This window comes from Sceloporus undulatus, chromosome 3 (genome assembly GCF_019175285.1).
Source record: "Sceloporus undulatus isolate JIND9_A2432 ecotype Alabama chromosome 3, SceUnd_v1.1, whole genome shotgun sequence".
NCBI classification, from domain to species: Eukaryota; Metazoa; Chordata; class Lepidosauria; order Squamata; family Phrynosomatidae; genus Sceloporus; species Sceloporus undulatus.
Genome location: NC_056524.1, coordinates 261540046 through 261562582, shown reverse-complemented (window position 1 = coordinate 261562582; position 22537 = coordinate 261540046). Strand labels below are relative to the sequence as shown.

At 40.4% G+C, this 22537-nt stretch overlaps 1 protein-coding gene across 2 annotated transcripts in view; it reads right to left on the bottom strand.

The window, feature by feature from the left end:
* The window catches only part of USP13 (ubiquitin specific peptidase 13), an 88646-nt gene extending 66109 nt beyond the window's left edge, over positions 1–22537 (bottom strand). For both annotated transcript variants that reach the window (XM_042459643.1, XM_042459644.1), the window contains exons 1-3: positions 22369–22537; positions 11982–12107; positions 1337–1397 (exon numbers count right to left, since the gene is read on the bottom strand). In XM_042459643.1, coding sequence (XP_042315577.1) covers positions 1337–1397; positions 11982–12107; positions 22369–22518 — 337 coding nt within the window. In that variant the 5' untranslated portion in view covers positions 22519–22537. The remainder of the gene's footprint in view (positions 1–1336; positions 1398–11981; positions 12108–22368) is intronic.

Genomic DNA, 22537 nt, shown 5'->3' with positions numbered 1-22537 from the left:
ATTTAAAAACTATACATATTTAACTCATTCATCATCTCAGAGGCCTCGTTTTTGTGGTAATGGTACAAATAAAGCCATATCCTCTGAAAATAGGCCAATATCTGTTTTTCCAGTTAAGGTACCTTGTATTTTAGAGTTGTTTCTTTTTTGGTTCTGCCAAAGGTTCCAATGCAAATAAAAGTTGTGATAGGGGATATCATTGTTTTGTTCTTCCATTAACTGTGAATTTAATAGAATCACATCCATTTATCCTCAGAGATGCTTTGGATTACAGTGAGCCCTTGGCATCCACTGAGGTTTGATTCCAGAACCCTGCATGGATCCCAAAATCAGTGGATGCTCAAGTCCCATTACAAACCAGGGCATTGGAAAATGGCGTCACATATATTAAAATGACAAAATAAAAGTTTGCTTTTTGGAATTTATATTTCTTAAATATTTTGAAATTGTGGATGGTTGAATACATGGATATAGAGGGCTGGATGTACTCATAAAGCTTTTTAACAGTTGAGTAAGAAATTTCATAGCTTTGGGTTTTAATAAGAATTTACCAAACTTCTCAAATTTCTTCAAGCATAAAATGGAAGGAAATTGAGATTTTCTTTGAAAATTGAACATGGTGGAAGAAAGTAAAATTAACAGTTGATCTGTCCCTAATCTGAACCCAGAACACAGTTTTGTCTACACACCTTTCACTATGGACCTTTCAGCTGCTAAACTCCTAAGAACACCAGAATCAGAGAAACCACAACATAGTTCACCTATACAAATGTACACATATACTGTGAGGATACAGTCCTACACTGATGTCCATTTGATTCCAGTAACACTGCTGCACATGTAAATCTGATTCAGACTTGTAAGCAATCATCAATAAATTCACAACATGAACTAGCAAGCCTATTGACAGGAACCTTGTAAATTCACTAATTCAGTCCATCCTAACAGAAAGCAAAAACCATATAGTCGTGAAGATTTTTTTTTCCCCATGTCTTCCCTGATCTTGGGACCTAACTCTCTCTACTGTTCTATTTCTTTTCTCAAGACTTTCACTGCCACAAAGAAAGGCTTGAAGGTTCAAATTATTAGCACATGCAAAGAATTATTAGAGCACAGATGGATACAGAGAGAAAGGGAAGAGTATTCTGAGCAATTTCTCAAGGTATTAAAGAAAAGCCTCCAAGGGTTGCAAGCGTTATAACGATTTTTTAAAAAAAATGCTTCTCATCAACAAGTAACTTGTATTTCATCTGCATTTAAAAAATCAAAACACAAAAAATTATGCATGCACTTGGGTTAGTCAGAAGAAGGTTGTGAAAATGGCTCTTTACAATACCTAAAAATAGCTTGGTGTTTCTCCTTTTTGGTAAAGCTCCACCAGATGCCCCTGTTACCTTCTGGAAAGAAAGAAAAAGGGGAGAGATAAAACAGAAGAAGAAGAAGAAAAGTTAAAAGTCTAACTCTTGTCACTACATGAAAAAATTACTCTCGTGTGGTTGCAAAAAAAAGAATATAAAATTACCTTGGGTATAAATACTCTAATGTAAAATGTATGCTGTTATACACAGTGGATGAATCTGAAACTTGATTCTATCCCATACTACAAGGTTGTTATAAAGGCAAAGATAAAGTAATAATATCATCATCATTAATCATATTTGACACAGAACAGCTAAGGATATTTTCTATGCCATGTAAAGGCAAGGGAATTCAGGGATTTAACAGATTGTAAGAGGAGGAGACATCAACAGCTGCAGACTCTTTCTTCTTTGCCCAACAAGCTGCACCTGCTAAAACTCTCTTCTCTACCCACCTGTTTTTAAAAGTATCAGAAACCTTTTCTCCTTGTCTCTAGACCTGTGGCTCTTAACTCTTTTTTGAGGTTACACACCCTTTGGAGTATTTGGTTTTAAAAATGCACTTAAACACAATTTTCAAAGTAACAAGAAAGTAATTGAAGGGGAAAATATTTTTAGTACCCTGTTCACAGACCATGGGACCAACTCTTCAAGTGAGTTTGTTGGACAGAGCTTTTGTTCCAGAAAGGTCACAAAGCACATCTGAATCACAGAATGACTTTCCCCGGTCTGGTGCCTCCATGCTGGCTAGGAATTATGAGAGTTCAATCCAAGACATCTGGAGAGCACCAGGGAAGGGATATTGTCATAGACTTTGTAAACAAACAGTCATTTCTTTACCTCCTAAAATCATAGTACTGCAGTGAAGAAATCTCTAACAAAGAACACTCAGCACTATCACCAAGCTTAGTCACTATGATGCTCTGAATGAGGCTATAAAACTATAAACTAGTATAAAACCAATATTTATTGTTAGTGTTGAAGCCTAACACATGGGCACCAAGTGTGTGAATTTCTCAATACATTGCCTTTTGCAGGCCATCATACTTTATTACTGTAGTTAGGGTGTTCCAAAAGATCAAGAGGTTGAATCTAAACTTGCAGCAAACTTGGACTGAAGGACATTACAACAACAACCATTCAACAGAAAGAGAAAGATCTACGCAACCAGGAACAAAACCAAAGCCTACAACAGTCTTCCCCAGCTTGATGCCCCTCAGACAAGAGGCTGGCTACAAGGTTGGCGAGCGCTGGTCTACAATAGCCTGAAACCTCTTGCTAGTTCTCAATAGGGCAGACTCACTGAATCAAGGAGACTTACCAACATATAGACTTAACATTCAACAATTGATTCAGTGGGTTTACTCAACTTTGGGGCTAACCAACAGGATTCAAGCCAGTGTATGCCACCAAAATGCTCCACCACCTTTAACAACTAAATCATACATGTTTCTACTTCAATTACTTTATTTTGCCTTTATAGCTATTCAAAGAAGTTCTATTTCAGGTCAGCTCCGTATGTTCTAATTATGTAAAAGCCACTGCCCTTCTAAAACACTTACACAATTACTTTTAAAAAAAACACATTCAATTGGTGGAGCCTCTCAAAATGATAAGCTCCATGTTTACGTAAGTCTCACATTTTAAAAATCACCTTTTAAACAAGTGCCTTCACACAACTACAAAAAAAAGTACCTATGATTTTGAAGGTATATCTGGAAACATTTTTTAATTTATTTATATAATTGAGGGATAAATTCAGTCATTAGTCCCAACTACAGGAGACTTGCTGAATCAATTGAATTTATACAGTATCAGTATTGCCCTTCCAGATTTTCACTGATTCAATGAGTCTGCGATACTTTGGACTAACAACTGGATGTATCCCTAAGGTTACTAGTGAAGATCTCCAAATGACATTTCTGTGGCACATCACCACAACAATTCCTTTCCTCCATTCTTAAAAGAAATAGCAAAGAAGTGTGCTGCCCTGAAGCAAAACTCTAGGTGAAGATGGACAAAGTGTAGTCTTCTCAGCTATATAAAATATAACTCTCATTCACTCTATAAAACATAATTATTAGACAAATGCTGGGAGCTGCATTCTAATAAAATCTGGTGATCTGCACTTTCCTCAACTCTACCTATAATTCGAAGGCACTTGACCCCATCTTATCTTGGAAGCTAAACAGAGTGAGACCTGATTATTATTTGGAAAGGGAACCGCCAAGGTATACAAATTGTTGTAGGCTAGATCTCAAAGAAAGGAAATAGCAAACCATCTCTGAGTGCTCCTTGCCTAAGAAAACCCTATAGGGTCACCATAAGCTGACAAGCAACTTGAAGGTGCACAAGCACACAACAACCATGCCTGCCATTTTCACTTTTCATAGTGCCTACCTAAAGATACTCTGGAGCTATAACTACCTGGAGCTGTGCTCTGCAGAAACAGAGCACCTGCACTACACAATATTTCTATAATTTTTCCAAAAGAAAGCATTGCAATTACTGCCTCTGCCATAAAAATGGGGGAGAGTGCAGGGAGAACTATAAGGCACCACAGGAACAAACAGGTCCCCACCCGCCCCCACTATCTATCTATCTATCTATTACAGTTGTTCGTCAGGCATGGTGCTTCCAATACACAAACCAACCTCAATTAAAAGTTTTTGAAAGGAGGAGAAAAAAACATCTGTGCCCATCTATGTAACAGCCATCTGGTAAGGGAGAAGGAAAGAAAAGAGGTCCTTTTAAATTTGAATAGGTTGCTCAAGATTCTCCATCAGTCAGTTTCCATGGGGCTGTGCAGACAGTCCAGGACAGCATGACAAAGCCCATGCTATTCTGGCCCCTGTGCTTATCTGCATCAGTCCTCAGGTTGGCACAGGGACAGGCATGCATTTACACACCTGTCCCCGCACCTACCTGGGACCTGCTACAACTGCGCACACCTTACCTTGCCATGCTGTTGATGATACTGACAAGCTCCTGTCACCAAGTCCCATGGGGAAATCAGGACTGCGCCTCCTCCTGGCCTGCACCATCTGAACTGGACAATGCGAGGCCAGGGGAAACAGGGGCCTTTGGCTTGTGCAGATAGCCCCCAAGCAAGTAGGTGGGGGGGTGCTTTCTTTTTTCCTGTTTGCAAAAAGACTGCCTCCACTTCTAAAATTCCAGAAGAAATGTGGCCAAAACATTATGGTAACACAGGGACACATTTTCTTTGGTGAAATTTGATATGGTCCTCAAAAGCCAGCACAGGTTAAGGAAGCTCAGAATGCACTGCCACAAGATAAACTGTATACAGAACATGTTGGCATGCTGAAGAATAAAGTTATTATCAGTGGCTACATATCACATTTCATGTATGGTTAAAGAGGCATGATGGCACTCAGGCTCAGCTGTAGAAAAACAGTGGGAGAGGGATACTGTTTTCACGTTGTTCCCTGCTCCTAATATTTGGTTGGCTACTGTGGGAAAAGAACGGTGGACTAAATAATCTTTCATCTGATCCATCACAACTCTTCTTATGTTCCATGTTCCAAAGAAGAAAGCAAATAAAATAGGCAAAAGGCCATGTGGATCAGCTTCTGTTATGGCAGTAGTATACGAAGTTTCAAGTTACATAAACTCATCATAAGGCAGATTGGCATCCCAGCAATGGCCAAGCTAGACAGAGAGAGCAAAGCTGATAACCGATGCAAATATTTTTAGTTAATTCAAATTGATGATGGTCTAATCACAAAAACATCTAAAAATTAAAACACACATGCCTATTATCCCACACAGATTGGTTCAGCAGAGATCTTCTTTTCAGGGCTCATTACCAGAGGCTACAGTTTTCCTCAGTTACAGCTCCAAAAAATGGGATTAAATATTTTTGTGGTAGACACATTTGATAAATCCATCAAACACATTTGATAAATCCATATAATTTTACTTAATTCAGTTTTGGAGGACACAATGTTCAGAATCTTTTTGATACAACGTACAAACATATTTATTCACATGACTTTACTGGACAGCAGCAGAATATAGAAATCACAGCAGACAAACCAACTTTGACGTTGTATTACTGGAACCATGGTTACATTCATCTCCACAGCCAGAGAGGGTAGAACTCAGTACCTGCTGACATGTAAACAATAAGCCAAATGGATTGGTGTATATCTTGAATCCCCTCCTGCAATGGCCTGTAAAGACTTTCATGAAACAGGAAGAGGCACTGCCAAACTCTACAGCAACATCGTAAATATTTATTCAGGGGACTGGTTGCACTTTCCATCATTACTGCTTTTCTCCATTCAAAGTACTCCCCACCCCACCTCATTTCTACCCTCTGCCAGAACAGTCACAGTGCTATTGTAGCTGTTCAAAATCAGCACTGGCAGCTCCACATCTCTGAAAAGGATTGACAGCCTTGCTCAATGCAATGTTGTGTTATGCATTTTAGAAGACATGTTTACAGGTTACCTCTATAACAAATATAAACAATGACAGAAAACAGATTCAAGGATAAGAACCAGACATCTCCAAGGCTTCCTATCCTCTACTGCTCTGAAGAGGTCTTGTAAATTCTTGCCCACGTCTTCCTCAACTGAGTCCTCTCTTTCTATTTCCCTCTACCTTTCCTAGCATCATTGTCTTTTCTAGCGATCCGTGTCTTCTCATGATGTGGCCAAAGTATGACAGCCTCAGTTTAGCCATCTTGGCTTCCAAGGTGATTTCTAACTTGATCTGTTTAGGACCCATGGGTTGTCTTTTTGTCTGTCTATGGTACCCTCAGCACTCTTCTCCAGTACCACACACATATATTCTTAAGTCTTTGTCTGATTTCCTGACTGCAGTCCCCAGTCTGGCCAATGTTTGATCCCAGGTATGAAAATTCTTTTACTAGAATCACAAAATCATAGAGTTGGCCATCCAGTCCAACACCCTGCCATGCAGGAACTCACAATGAAAGCACCCCCAATAGATGGCCATCCAGCCTCTGTTTAAAAACCTCCAAAGATGGAGACTCTGCCACACTCCAAGGGAGTGTGTTCCATTGTCAAAATAGTTCTTGCTGTCAGGATGTTCCTCCTAATGTTGGGGTGGAATCTCTTTTACTTTAGTTTGAATCCATTGCTCCAGGTCCTAGTCTCTGGAGCACTAGAAAACAAGCCTGCTCCATCCTCAATATGACATCTGCTCAAATGTTTTAAAAGGGCTATCATATCACCTCTTAACCTTCTCTTCTCCAGGCTAAACATACCCATACTATTTCATTATTTTTGTTTTCTTTATGTTCAACACTAAGCCTGCCTTTGCACTTTCCTTTCTGATCTTCCTTAGGTGTCCTAGGTCTGTGATGTTTTCTGCTAGTAGTATGGTGCTGTCCGCACATCATAAATATTAACATTCTATTTTAATGTTCACTTTTGTATGTTTTTAATTGTATTATTTTACATTGTGAGATAGTTTGAGTTCCAACTTTAGAAATAAGTGGAATATAAAAATATAACAACAACAACAACACTGCTCAATGTTTCCAACAGCAACAGTGTCATAGGCCAGCTATCCTCAAGGATTTTGGTGCAAACTGGTCAGAAAGCTGTCACAGTGCTGGCTCCACAGGAAAAGAAAACACGTCACAGTAATAACCACATACACCTATGCTCATTTACATTTAACCTGTGCTACCAAAACCTTTGTAACCAAAAGAAAAAGTCTTGCCTTTTAAAAAAAATGATTTGGAAAGGAATACATGAAAGCAATACTGCAACAACAGAAGCAATTTTATGACTGCCAGGAAGAAAATGGATAGATGTGCAGTGTAATTCAGCGCTTAGCTGTTTATCCAAGGGTAATTATTATTCAAAAAGTTATGCAAGCAAGAAAATTAGTGGCTGAAAACAATGTTCAAGTCCCACAATCAGCACAATTGACAATAAACTGTTGTCTACCACATCCTAAACTGTGCCTACAATGTGTCCATATGTTGTCTATAGGAAATTTCTCCAAGCTGATGTCCTCCAGACATTTTGGATAACTCCCAGCATACTTGATGAATGGCCATGCCAGTTGAGGTTTATGGGAGTTGTGATCCAAAAGATGTGGATGGTACGAGCTTAGGAAAGACTGATCTGTATAATATATGCAGCTACTACTGTATAAATTAAATATTGTATGCAAAAGTTATTTATTTCTTACCATGCAATATCTGTGTGAGGCAACTGGGACTTATTGTGAGCAATTATGTCATACCAGAAGCAGAAAGTATGCATGTATCTACAGTACACAGTCCTAGTAGTTTGTCTGATTCCACCTTAACCATCATGACTCCATCCTAAGGAATCCTCTGATTAGTAGTTTGGTGAGGTATTTAAATTCTTTGCTAGAGAGCTCTTGTCCAGTCCTCTAAATTACAGCAGTAGAGCTATAGCAGAGAATACAGAGTACCCCACCAAACTATATATCCCAGGATTCCATGGGATGGAGCTATAAAGTGGCATCAGACTGCTATAAAGGAGTAGCAGAGATATGTTCTATGGCTCTGCTCCCCAAGGAAGGCTGCCATTCTGGCCCAGGTTGGAACTCCTCCTTGTCATGTTATGCCAAGGGTGGTCAATGGACTCAAGAATCATCACAGAAAGACTAGGAAATGTGCAGAACGCAAACCTCAGAGCAGAAGGAGGACGGGGTTTTCCCCATTTGTCAATGTTAACAGCCATGGAGCTATATAAAATAGTAGTAGTAGTAGTAATAGTAATAATAATAATGGAAACTGCAACCGGACCTGTTTACAGTGGTACCCCGAGTTACGAAAATAATTCGTTCCGCCGCCGCTTTCGTAACCCAAAATACTTCGCAAGCCGAAAAACCCATAGGCGCTAATGGGGAAAAGCCGCGATTTCGTGTGAAATAGCGCCGAAAAGCACCAAAAGTTTTTTCGTAACCCGAAAAAACCTTCGTAACCCAGAACAGTTTTTTTAAATGGATTTTTTTCGTAACCCAGAAATTTCGTAAGGCGGCGCATTCGTATCCCGGGGTACCACTGTATCCCGGATTGGCCTTTTTAGTCACCAACGCGCTTGTACAAAGCGCGGGATGAGTCCTTCCTGAATCTTCGTTCGCAAAGCCAACCCAGAGAGAATGGAAACGTAAACAGTCAGGGCTCAGTACTGAACAATCTCCTTGCTGCCTCTGCAAGGCAACAGGAAGAAACAAACAAAAGACAGCTGTCTCCAACTGGCACAGGTGGAGAAATGAAAGTGAACAGGTGGGCATGTCTATCCACCTTTGGGAGCAAGGGCAGGGAAGTTACCACCAGTCACCTAAAGCAGCATTATCTAAACCACAAAACCATGGATGTAATTCTTACTTTTGGTTATGGTTTTCCTACAAATTCTTAATAAATCTGGAGAAACAGCAGGAGATATGCACAGAATGATGGAACAAAGAGCAAGATGATATTGAGTAGCTAAACAGAGGCCCCAGGACAAGGAGTTAGGATCTTGCTGTTCTGTTAACCAAGCAAAGATGAAAAGGTATTTATAGGCAGGAATTTTTATACAGCCCAGCCTATCCAGGGATCTCTTACTCTCCAGCTCCTGAAAATAATATTATGCTTACATCTCTAATAAATGTTAGAGATGTAAAATTTCTGGAAGTTTTCAAATCATGGAGTGAGGGTTTTTTTTTTCCAGGTGGGTTGGAAAATAGAGCATTTTTGGGGGGGGAAACGAAAAATGCAACATTAGCATATCAAAATTCAGTTTCTCTTTTTATGCATAACTTGGTTTGGCTTAAAAGTATAAATGTTGGTATACTGAAAGTACAGTTTATATTGGGGTTGTTTGTTTGTTTGTTTGTTTTATTTCCTACAAGTGACACCACAAGGTCCTGGGTTGTTGTTGTGTGCCTTCAAGTGGCTTCTAACTTATGTGAACCCTAAGCCGAATCTATCATGGAGTTTCCTTGTCAAGTTTCTTCAGAGGGAGTTTGCCATTGCCATCTTCTGAGGCTGAGAGAGTAAAATTTGCCCAAGGTCACCCAGTGGGTTTACATGGCTGAGTCGGGCCCATAAGGAATCCCTTTCGTTTTGCCAGTTTATGAGAATCAAGGGGAAAACAGTAAGAATAGAAAAAAAACATCAACATCAGAAAAGCAAATACTATTATTTTGGCTCTTGTGGTCCTCCATAGTGTCATGCAGATCCAGATACACCTCCGTTAATGAAGTCGATTTGTTCCTGGGCATTACTTCTTTAACAGAAAATTTGGTTATCAGGCACAGAAATTACATGAAATGAGTAGGGCTAGGTTCTTTCACCCCCCAAAAAAGAAGAGCAGTTCAATATGTTTCAGCAAACTTTGTATCCAAAGCTAACAATATTCATATGTGAAAAACTCAAGCAGGTCAGGTTGAATATGTGTATAGGTATATTCATTCATTCATAAACCATAGCCTGTAAACTTCCTTTTTTTGGACTATACCATGGATAACACTGGCCATGCTATCTGGCAATTCTGGGAACTGTACTCCAAAAAATAATTCTTCCAAGCTCTGATCCATATAGTACTCAAAATGATCCAGACTTCTCTGCACCTCTGGCCAGAATAATATTTGTGAGTCCTTTGCCTTTGATATTGCTCAGCCCCACAGAAAGCAAGTATACCCCATTTCCAGGGTTCACCCCATGTATTCATAAGCATGTTGCATTAAGCATGATATTTGGTAACTGGGTACCTGAGACTCTTGACTTTTTAAGAAAAATAACTAGCCATTATGGTAGGAAGGGCACTCTTGAAAACAGTGGAAAGTGGCTTATGAACTCTCAAAATCCAAAGGGGAGCAGAGCAGGATTTTCACTATTCACAAGCAAGGTTTCTAAGCACCCCCTGGCAACACTTACAGGAAATTAAGCAAAACAAAGCCACCAACCAACTCCCCAGACAAGACAATGTTTAACAAAAGTGTCAGAGGAAACCCTTGCTGTGGATGTGGTATATGCCCTCTAGCCTGACAGTCTAGCCCTGATAAATTTAGCAATTGCAATTCTCTGCAAGATGGCATGGCCATAAGCCCACAAAAAGGAAATTAAGATTTCTCAAGTGGCCAGGCATTCTTCTTCTATTTTTATCTGCCATGGCTAATAACCTCAAATGACTAGCTACTCCTATATGAACTTGTCCATTAATTGTTTTAAAAGTCATTTTATCTTAATAAATGGCATCCATCACAACACTGAAAAAAATAACATTAGCTCTGCATTGCAGAAAGTAACTTCACCATAGCCATAGCATGAGACTTAAACCACAAAGACAAAACAAAATCTTATCAGGTCAGGAAACAGCAAAATGAAAATCAGAATAGAATGGGCAAAAAAGCAAAGTTCTATGCAAATACTGTAAATGGAGTCACAAGAAAGTAAGTAAATCTATCGCCAGTTCAAATGAGTTCCCATTGATAACTGTCTATCCATAATAAACCTCTTCCATGTCTAACACTCTTCCAAAGAACTTTTACATGTCTGCTATGGAACCCCTGCAGGGAATTCTGGGAAATATTATAGGGAACATAACACAGAAAGTGCTGGCTACATTTACCAAGTCCCCATATTATTTCACATGAACTTAGGAAGCGTCCTACAAAGCATCCAGCACTCCACGTTAATGATGTGTGACAGAAGACAACTAGTAGTAAGTGGACATCCTATCTTTCAGGAAAACTGAGGTGCTTTACAGACTGCCCATTTGGGGCGGCCTGTAGGAGCTGCTTTTCCCTCCGGATTGGGGCCTCAGCTTCCAGAGCGGCAGCCTCCGAGGCCCCAATCCGCCTCTTTCCAGGCCACGGGGAAGCGGCAAAAGGCTGCTTCCCCGTGGCCTGGAAAGGGGGTGTCCTTGGGGCTTCATGCCCCAAGGACACCCAGTGGCGGTGGGGAGGAGGAGAAAGGGGCCACTTGGCCCCTTTCTCCCTTGCGTTGCTGGCGCAGCCGTCTAAAGGCTGCGCCAGCAACACAAATCGCTGAAGGAGCTCCATTTCAGAGCTCCTTCTGATGCCACAGAAAGGGTGCTCTATGCGCCCTCGTGTGGCGCGATGACATCACGTTGTTTGGAGGCGGCGTGTTCGTGACGTCGTAATGGCGGCCCCCGTGTGGAACGGGCGCTGCCATTTTGTATGTCCTGGGGACGTACTAGGGTTAGGTGTGTGCGTAAGGCACGCACTTTGCCTAACCCTAGTACGTCCCCAGGACGTACTTTACGCCTGTCTATAACAGGCCTCACTCATTATCATTGGAACTCTAAATAGCTTGAAAGGCAGGAACACAATTTGAAAATGCATATGATAGATGTGTTAAAAAAGCAAAACACCGAAGCAAATTTTCATCTTTCAAGCCGCTAAATCTCTCCTGCTTTCCTCACAACCTTGCTACTGTTTGCCACACACTTTCTGTGACAACAAAACCAAGGTCACTGAGAGGACATTTGCATCACACAAAGTATGAATAAAGGAATTCCTCTGACAAAGTTTTCCAAAAGGCATACCTGAGCCACAAAACATACATTTTTAAGACAAGTTTTCGTTCATATGTAGAAGAAAATAACATTTGACGCAGCCCCTCTCTTCAGTAGTACTTACCTCCTTCATGTGCCGTTTCAAATGCATGTACACACACTGGCCCGTCTTCCGATAATGCCTTTCTACATGTTCCCTTCCAAATCCCAGGAAAGTGTTCATGCAGACATAAATGCCTCCTTCAGAATCCTGGGAAAAACAACACAAAAAGGACAGTTACAATAGGAAATCTCTAGGATGAATCCTCTAGGATGGCACAATAGGCCTGTTGTTGATGATGATGATGTTGCTGTTGTGTGCCTTCAAGCCATTTCCAATTTATATGGCAATCCTAAAGAGAATCTATTATGGGTTTTCTTGGTCAGATTTGTTTTTGGATTTTTTTTGGGGGGGGGGTGATGGGGGGCTGCCACTGCCTTTCTCTGAGGCTAAGATTGTGTGACTTGCCCAAGGTGGAACAGTGGATTTTTGTGGCCCAGCAGGGATTCAAACCCTGGACTCCCAGAGCCCAATGCTCAAACCACTACATCACGCCAGCTCTTACAAACTGCCTTTACAAACTGATCAACATATAAGTACTGTAACACAATTTGCTATATTGGATGTAAAGGATCCCCAATTTACAGGCCCCTCACTTCAGGAATGAAATTCTGCAGAAGCCCATTTTGATGTCCTCAAACCATATTGTTATTATTTTATAATCTATCAATGTCCTAGTGTTTTTCTACTCTTCTGTGAACCATGTTTTGTGTTTGTTGGATCTTTGTAACTTGTTAATTATATGTCTGCTGTACTGACTAACAAACAGCGCAAAAATTATTTGATGGCAGAAAAAGACTAGGTCATATGGAACAGTTGTTTCCCTGGCATCACAACAATTATGTTGTGATATTCCTATCTGATCCTTTTAAGTATGGCCATTGCTGTGAGTTTCTTTGGAAGCATCACTGAGAACTTTCTTGAATGTTGTGAGTGGCAGAGATGGCACACCTTTTTCCACACTTGACTGAGGAGATGATGTGTGTGGGCATGTATGAATGTTTGGAACTAATTTCCAGCAACATATTTCTTGTACTTAATTTGTTTTATCACTAAAATACATCATAGGCGGCGTCTGCAGGGCAAAAATAATCCAGGGTGACACCACTTTAGCTGCCATTGATCCATCCTGTAGAAACTTTGGAATTGGAATTTGTTGTAGCCCAAGAGTTCTCTGACAGAAAAGGCAAAATATCTCCCAAAATTCGATAGCACAGAGCCATGGCAGTTGAAGTGGTGTCAACATGGATTATCTCTGAACTGCCAATGCAGCCTAAATTAGATTGCAATTTAAGAAGGATTCATTTCACTCTGATTGAGGTGTAACTGCAGTTCTTAGTTACTTTATAGTTATAGAACTACAGTCTCACTAAATGTGGAGGACTATCACATGGTTCAAATACTGTCTCATGTTGCTGCCTCATGCCTTGTTGTGGGTGCTGAAGTTACAACAAAGTATACAAGAAGAGGATATATTTTGTACAACACACCCTTCAACAGAAGGGTAACAGAGGAAGTAGTGAAATTCTTTGTACTAGCTGCTAAAACTCGTAAAGCTATCCTATAAACTTTGTAGTAATTCAGGCTCTTTTTGGCATGAAGTAGTGGACATTTAACTATAGGTAAATGAGAATGATGATAAACAGTCAATGAACTAATAGGGGTACAATTTTGAAGGAACTTAGGGTCCCATTAGATTATATGTATATTCTAGATATGTAACAGATACACATTACTAAAATTTATGTAAGTAATAATGTTTTTACAATGCATCTTAATTGATTTGTTTTATGATTTCTTACCCACAATAAAGGAGGAGGAGGAGGAGAATATAGTACAGTATATACCTAAGGCATCTAGCATTCAGAGGGGGATTTAAAGAAGCAAAAAATAACTACGGTATTTTACTTACTTTTGAGAAATGGTAAAATGAAGTGTTGCTTTTTAAGAAGGTACCTATAACAGTAAATAACTGGGAAATTAATTATTTTTTAAAAGTAATATTTCAGAGGACAAGAGTATGAAACAATCTGCAGTTCGCTTGGAAATAACAGTTGTGTTACATCTGAACCTGACTCCCAATTTCTCACTTCCAAAAAACAGCGTGACAAGCCAGGAATTGTACCCAACATAAAGTAAATGCCTTTTCTTACTTGTGAATTGCTAGTTGCTGAAGATACTCCCGCAGAGGAAGCAATGGGGCAGCATGCAGCAAAACACTTGTCAACATTGTGACAGGATTCTTCAGAATCCTAGTGTGTCATTTTTGTCAGAATACAACCAAAGAACTGAGAATTAGAAAGTAAAAGAATCTGAGTAGATTTGCTCCTGTAGAATGAGTAAACTATGGTCCTTCGCCTTGGCTCATCCTTACATCTTTTGTAAATAAACTCATATATTACAGAAACTTTTTAAGACGCCAGGGATTCCTTTTTTCAAAAGCCAGGTCAGGAAGCATTTGCCCTTCTGAAATCTCACAGCAAGGTGCATGTAAGCAATAGGAAGGCCAAACACATAACAAGTTGCATGTGTGTGCTGCTAATTGGGAGGGGGGTCATTTGCATTGATATGCATTAACTTCACATTCATGTGCATAAACTGCCTGTAGGACATCATCCATCTTTAAAATAATGGCCTATACTGAGGAGGACACAGAGTATAGCCCTATAGGGCTCCAGAGTTCCCAGGGCAGAATCTGAAAAAAATAATAAAGTGAGGTCCCCCCCCAAATATATATATATATATATATATATATATATATATATATCAGCTTCCAGAAGCACCACGTGTTACAGGGAGAGGTGTCACAGCTCACATCCCTCAAACCCAAAAACAATTCCAGAAGTGGAAGTCTGATTATATCCAGTTTTGATCTTAGTCTTTCTTTGTCCTCATTTTCTTTTAAAGCATTGTCAGGTCTCCTACCATCCACAGCAGGTGCTGGAAAGGATGCAAATATTCACTAATTTCATTCCCACATATAAAATATATTATTTTAGCAGTTCCTTCCTTGCTGTGTGAGAATACAAGGGCATCTGTACTATTTTAAAACACTATTTGCACCTTAAAAGTTTTGAACTTTGCACTTAAAAAACCCAAAAAGCAATTGAACAGAAAATTGTTTACGGCCAAAAAGCAGTAATTTTGTGCAGAAAATGTATTTTCTATGCAGGAATAATGTGTATTTTTTGCATAAACAAATCTTGTCAGAGAAGCTATGAGTAATCTTATGGTTGTTCTTTTCCTTAGTGTGATGTCTTGAGCATCAGGATACTATCTTTTGTTTGAGTATTCCTTACATTCCTAAGTGATACAGACAAAATTTTACCTTCAGCCCCTTTAAAGTTGCCTATCCTTGGCTTATACTCTTTTGTCAAGAACCAGCTGGTCTTTGGGATGTATCCAATTCAGTGCTTGGGGAGAAAAATGGTTCATATTATGCCCTGTAATGCATGGGGTATTTATATACTTACTTCACTGAACTACAGCTATCGCTGATCAAGATGACTGGGTGATTTGGGGAGGTGTTGTCCAAAAAACTAACTTTTTTCTGACTCTGGCCCAATCCCATCATCCCAGCAAGAGTCAGTATGCTATTGATCCAAGCAAGTAAAGATACACCAAGAACCCACCGATTCATCAGTTTTATGCCTGTTTATTGCAGTAAGTTGGGACATTTAATACTTGAGAAAATGTTACGACCAAAGGGATCAGCCTCAGTCTAATTAAATCAAGCAGAAATCTGGTCACAACAAAGTGCCAGAAAATGTAAGGCTATTAGACAATAGAAACAATTGGCACTTTCCCAAAATACAGCTATTAAAGGCGTACTTTACTTGAGTGGTGAAAAAGCCTATTAGCAACATCTATGGCTATTACAGACCCACAAGCTACATCAGTGCCAAGTTCCATATATTTCAGAAATAAACGTCTCTTTCCAATTTACAGCAATGGGAAAAGGGGCTAATAAAAAAGAAGAGTCAACATTTTTAATGCAGGTTGCACATACAAGCTGAAGTAGATGTGAGAAAAACTTGTGAGAAATAACATTTTCCCCCATTCCTAAGCAGTCTGATATTTGGAGTGCCACACAATTTCCAGCCATGGGCTATGCAAAGGAGCATGTCAAGCAGATATTTTGGACTGCAGTATTCATGATCCCATACCCCTATGCTGGATGGGGCTCCTGGGAATCGAAGTCCAATACACTCAAAAGATCAAGTTATACAGGGACACAAGTGAAATAGGACTGAACTAGTTCTTCACCCAGCAAAATGAAGTCACTCAGGACATGTGAAGATTTCATTGCCAAAGATGCCTCTGGGTTCACGATTTTAACTGATGGGGATGAGGGTTCAAATCCCCACTCCCCACTTAACCATGGAAACTTTAGTAAAGTGCACTCTCTAAATCTTGCTGCTTGTCACAATACATAAATGTACAGATATTCTCCGCACCACACCACTCTGGAAAATGACTGTATATCCACAGATTTAGTCCAAATTAAGCGAACGGGGGGGGGGGGGGATCAGAGGAAGTTTTTCTAGCATGCTAAAAGTAGTAACTTCCTCTAGAGTCTAGTTGTTCTACCTTAAGTAGTTAAACCTCTAACATTGTTTTGGAATTTTCTTTAGCTTTTCTAATCAGTGCAGCTCTCTCTTCTAAGAAAACTGATAGGTGACACTTGAGATCTGAAGTGTGTGAGTTTTAAAAATAACCCGTCTGCCAAAAAGAGATGACAACAGCCAGGCAGCTGAGTCACTTTTGAATCCTGTATAGATTCTTGATCAAAATGGAAAACAAAGAGGGAAAGTGGGGATTCACTATCTAAAACTTCAAATATATACTTGACACATAATATGAAAATATTTTTTTCTGACGAAAAGTGCTGGGCAAAAGTACAGGGTATCTTTCTTTAATTCCAATTTATGATATCATGTTTGACTTTGTCACAAAGCCATCTTTAATTTACTTACACAGCTGCATACCATCTTTCTTCTAGGGATCCCAAGAATATTAACAGTGCTGACCCCAGACACTTTGCTGTCTGAAGCAAATAACAACAAGATGGCACCCTGCCTGTTTTCAAGTACAGAAGCAAACTGGATTAGCAACTGAATCTTTGGCAGTGCCCTCTATTGCCTCTGAAGAGAGAAACCAAGAGAAAAACTGCCTTACTCTGCCTAATGATATAAAGTATCATTTCACAATATAAAACAGTTTGCAATCTAATAGATAAAATTTTAAAATGAAGAATAGACAGAGAAGGAGGAAGAAAATTAGCTATCTTGGATACAAAGGTTGCAACTGCACTGCAGAATTAATGCAGTTTGATACTGCTTCAACTGCCATGGGTCAGTGCTATGAAGCCCTTTGATTTGTAGTTTGTTGTGGCACCAGAGTGCTGCGGTACAGAAGCTTAAATATCTGACAAAACTACAAATCCCAGAATTCCATGGCATTGTGCTATGGCAGTTAAAGCAGTGTCAAAATGCATTATTTCTCCAGTGCAGATGCAGCCTAACTCTTACACAACGGCCAAACAAATTAATTGATGAAGAAGACAGTTCTGGGTAAAGAAAAACAAAATGGCAGCAAGTCTCAGGCTCCATCCGCACTGCAGAAATAATGCAGTTTGACACTGCTTCAACTGCCTTGGCTCCATCCTATGGAATTCTGTCACCAGAGCTCCCTGACAGAGAAGACTAAATATCCCATAAAACTACAATTCCCAGAACTCCATAGCATGGAGCCATAGCAGTTAAAGCAGTGTGAAATTGCATTCTTTCTGTAGTGCAGATGCAGCCTCTAAGAGGCCAACGGATGAGTGTTATCTCAGCTTTCCCTAAGATGGAGGTCAAGTCGCCTTCTGGAAAGCAGTTCTCACAAAAGAGAAGCCAAGAAGCAATCAAGTCACCATAACTCTTGATTTTGAGGAACTTTTAGATTCTGTCAGTCAGTTTCCTCCACTATTCATTGACAAATGATCAAATTGCTGAAAACCAGATTTTGGAAATGCAGCCACACATCTGCACCTTGCCTATCAGCCTTGAAACCAGGCAATGTTGAAGACAAAGTTCTGCAGCCCTTGTGCCAATGCTGTGCGGTTCAAGTAACGAATCAATGCTGTAAATATGCTACTTCAATATGCAACATCTCTCACATTCTCACAGCTCAGCAGGCTAGGCTGAGTAACACTGCAGAGAGTGAGAGCATGGAACAATCTGCAGTTAATTATTCAGGGGCATATTCAAAATTCATGCATATAAAATGAATTTATATTAAGGAACATACAAGCCTCTTCATGCAATTTATCGTATTCACTTGGGGCTTACACCAATGCTTAAATAAACCTCTTCCCAATCGCATACCAGCATATGGTGTCCAGCATCCCCGTAGCATCCACTGCACTGTTGTGATGATGTCTGCTCCGGCTCTAATACCTCACTCTGTTCCACTCCTAATTTCCCACAATGCCTAAAAGCAACATTATCTTAGGGCATTGTGGGGAATTTCAATGACAGCCAAGACCCTTCTTGCCCACCACCAGTTGTAAGCCGCTCTGATAGCCTTTAGGGCTGAAGGGTGGGGTATAAATACCATAAATAATAATATAATAATAATAAAACTCCACCTGAGGGCACCAAGGATTCTGCCCTATTCTTACAACTGTAGTAGGTTTGTGTGACCGATGAATAACGACAGGGCTAGAGATATAGAAGCAAGCTTCAGTCCATATACATGGATGGCGCTATATAAACAACAGCAAGAAGTCTTAAGATGGTGGGCTGCACAACAGTGGAAAAACACCACCACACCTACTGCAGTGGTGTCTAAGTGAAGCCTTGTTTCTTCCCCCTTAAGTGCACTATGACAATTCTCTTTAATGGGGGAAAGTTGAATTTGTAGAGTTATAAATGAATTATAAAGGTTTTGTAAAACTCATCATCCCTAAGAATGCTAGTCCTTACCAACATCATTCTACAGGGCTCTATGGCACTTCAAGCATTGAGCTTATGGAACACATACACTCTGTCCCAAAGAAATCCTTACAAAACACAAGTTCGCTCGCCACACATTTCCAAGTCATTGCTGCACAGACATCCAAAGTAAACAGAGATAACCACAGTGTGAAGAGGAGGTTTGAACAGTGAACCCATGACCTCTCTGAACTGCCACAGTGTGGTGTTGCCACCACACACACCTCAAATGATGGCACAGAAAGCTGCTTTTCAACACTGCATGTTTTTATTAGGCCAAACAGGATGCAAACAAGTGATCTTTTCAATTTAAATGATGCTATCTCCCCTCCTCTTCTAAAACCATGTGCTTTAAGACAATAAAAAACATCCTCTTTCTAAACCAATCTAAATTAGGATCTATTTCCATGTGCCAAAAAATGACATGCTAGTTTTCCATGTTAAAATATTTTACTTTTATTCTGTTTCAGACAGGAATAACTAGAATGCACAATCCCCCTTCTGCAATATGAAATGGTACAGTACAGTGCAGACACACTGAGGGAGAATAACTCCACATTCAAGTGATTTTACAGATGCCTTTAAGTATTATGTGGTTCCCCCAAATCTAGTCTTTGTTGCTTCACAGCTGGAGTTGTTTTTGCCTTCAAGTTGTTTCTGATTTATGATGACCCTTAGGTGGAACTATCACAGGGTTTTCTTGGCAAGTTACTTCGGAGGGGATTTGCCATCACCATCTTCTAAGGCTAAGAGAGAGTGACTTGCCCAAGGTCACCCAGTGAGTTTACATGGCTGAGCCATCATTTGAACCTTGGTCTCCAGGTACAACACTCAAATCACTATACCTCCAACGTGAAATGTAGGTTGTCTGGGCAGCAGAGCATGCTGTCCTACCCAGCTGCCAAGCAGACAGGCTGAAAAGCAGAGTAGGCTCAAGATTTAAGAACAACCAACTGCCAAAGAAAGTGCTAGACAAACATGCCCTGGGGAGAAGAAAATAAGATTTGAGCTCATTATCGCTTAATGCAGAAGAGCCTTCCTTTAAAATCTTAAACCATACATGCAGTCAGAATGAGTCAAGACCTAATAAATGGGTTGCTACATTTGTTTTCAAAGGAATGCATCTGCAGGTTCTAATACAAACCAGAATTCAGAGGATCAATGATACGTTACACAGAAAATCCACGACTGGATTGGAAAATCTATTCGTTTTCACTTCATATATTTATTTACAATTAAATAAGTAATTTATTTGTTGCTGTTGTTGCTGTTAACTAGCGTCAAGCCAACTTCGACTTATAATGACCGTACGAATGAGAGACCTCCAAGTCCCCTGATCCTCAGCTGCCCTGCGTAGGTCTTGCAGACTCAGAGCTGTAGCTTCCTTGATTTATTTTCACATAAAAGCAGTTGCGTCCTCCCTCTCTCACTCCCCAAACAGGGAGGTATGAAGATGGGCTGCATAACCCTTTCTTTGACCAAAAGCACTTCTGCAAAGTATTATTTACTTAAGTCAGGATGAATAGCATGCATGCATGTGTGTATGTAAGTGGGAGTACACTTGCATGCAAATGAGAAACAGGGACGTAACTAAATGCAACCAGAGATTAACAAAAAAAGAGTACAAACCACTATCTTGTGCATGCACCTGTATGTTTTATAATCCCAAATACACTGAGCCCATGAACTGCCCCCTTCCTCCATTGAGGTAGCAATGTGAGCACTACACAGATTGCTCTGTCTAATCACAAAACGATGAGCAGAAGGTTAGCAAGACACACCAGACAATGACAAAAATATATCCACCTAATCAGTTATTTCAACAATCCTGAGGGATGAACAGCAGAAGGGCCCCATGAAACTAAGTAGCAGTCTGCAACATGTGCAACAGACCAGCTATAAATCAGGATTTCTAAATAAAACAGGACCATCAAAGTTGGACAGATATAAGATGCTGAAAAAACCAATTTGGAGAGGACAAAACACATTCGTTGCCATTCTGCAGACTTCAGTTTCAGCTGCACTAGAAAAGCTAGGCAGGTTCAAGCTGATTTTAAAAGGAGAACTGACACCTTTGCAGCCTCCAGTCCCAGCGAACATGAGAGGAATCAGAAAATCCCAGCCATCGTCCCCTCCCCAAATGCAAACACTTCTGTGTTGCTAAATTCAACAGCTCCTAAAGACAGGCGCACATGTGCATCCATCCGAGCTGCACGCACCTGGAAGCACTTTTGCTCACGGGAAATGAAATACATGAGATCCAATGTGGTGTAGTGGTTTGCGCACTGGACTAGGACTCAGGAGACCACGATTCGTATTCTCGCTTGACCACAAAAACCCACTGGATGACCTTTGGCAAGTCACACTCTCTCAGCCTCAGGCAAAGGTGAGGGCAAACCTCCTCTGAACAAATCTTGCCAAGAAAACCCTGTGACAGGTTTGCATTAGGGTCGCCATAAGTCTGAAACCAAGGCACACACACATTTATATCCTGTTTTAAGGAACAGTATCAGAGCTGTGTGAACATGACAATATTCCCTTGCAAGGAAAGCACTGTATCTGTAATGTGCATCTATGTCCAGTCATCACTTGCAGCAATTGAACATATGGATTGGGACACCGCTTCTTAGAGAGGAAAGTTTCCTACCAATGGATCTTTTCCCCTTGATGCAACTTGCTGGAGGCAGCACCAAAGGCGAAATAAAACTTTGTGCAAAGGGGATGAGTCTTGCCAGAGTGATCTGGGACAAAAGAGACTCATAGTATGAGAATGAACTGAAGTGATGGGTTGCCAGGGAGAGGAGGCTGGCCAGTTGTAATACAGACAGGACAGTAGAAACACAGAAAGCTGCCCAGCCAAGGCTCCCTGCGGCATAGTGCTGTCTACTCTGGTTGGTTGGGAGTGGCTCTGAAGTGTCCTCTCTGACTCTAACAGGGAACAGACAGAGGTAAACCTGGAGCATTTTACATGCAGAGTAAGCGAAAGTGATGTAGACTTCACTGTACCTAAACCCTAGAGTACTGCATCTGAACACACACACTCTCTCTCTCTCTCTCTCTATATATATATATATATATAACCTACTGTATATTGCATACTCTTTCTATCTATATGCATATTATATATACATTTATATATATATATATATATATATATATATATATATAGTATGTAATATATATAAATGTATATATAATAGTATGCAGATAGATAGCTAGATAGATAGATATTAATTACATAGTATATATTGCATACACTATCTGTATGTGTGTGTGTGTATATATATATATAGAGAGAGAGAGAGAGAGAGAGAGTATGCAATATACAGTAGGTTTTATATATCTATATACACACGGAGAGAGAGAGACACTCTCTCTGTGTATCTCCTTGAGCCCTGGGGAGAGGAGGGGAAGGGGCTCTGGGGTCTCACCGGGGCGTGGAAGGAGAAGGCGCACTCGGCCTTGTAGACGCGGTCCCCGGCCTTCGGGACGCGGATGGTGGGCATGTAAGGCACCAGCAGCTCGCCCACGTCGCCCGAGGCCGCCGCCGCCGACGCCGCCGCCGCCGAGGAGGAGCCCATCCTCAGGCCCCCCAACGAG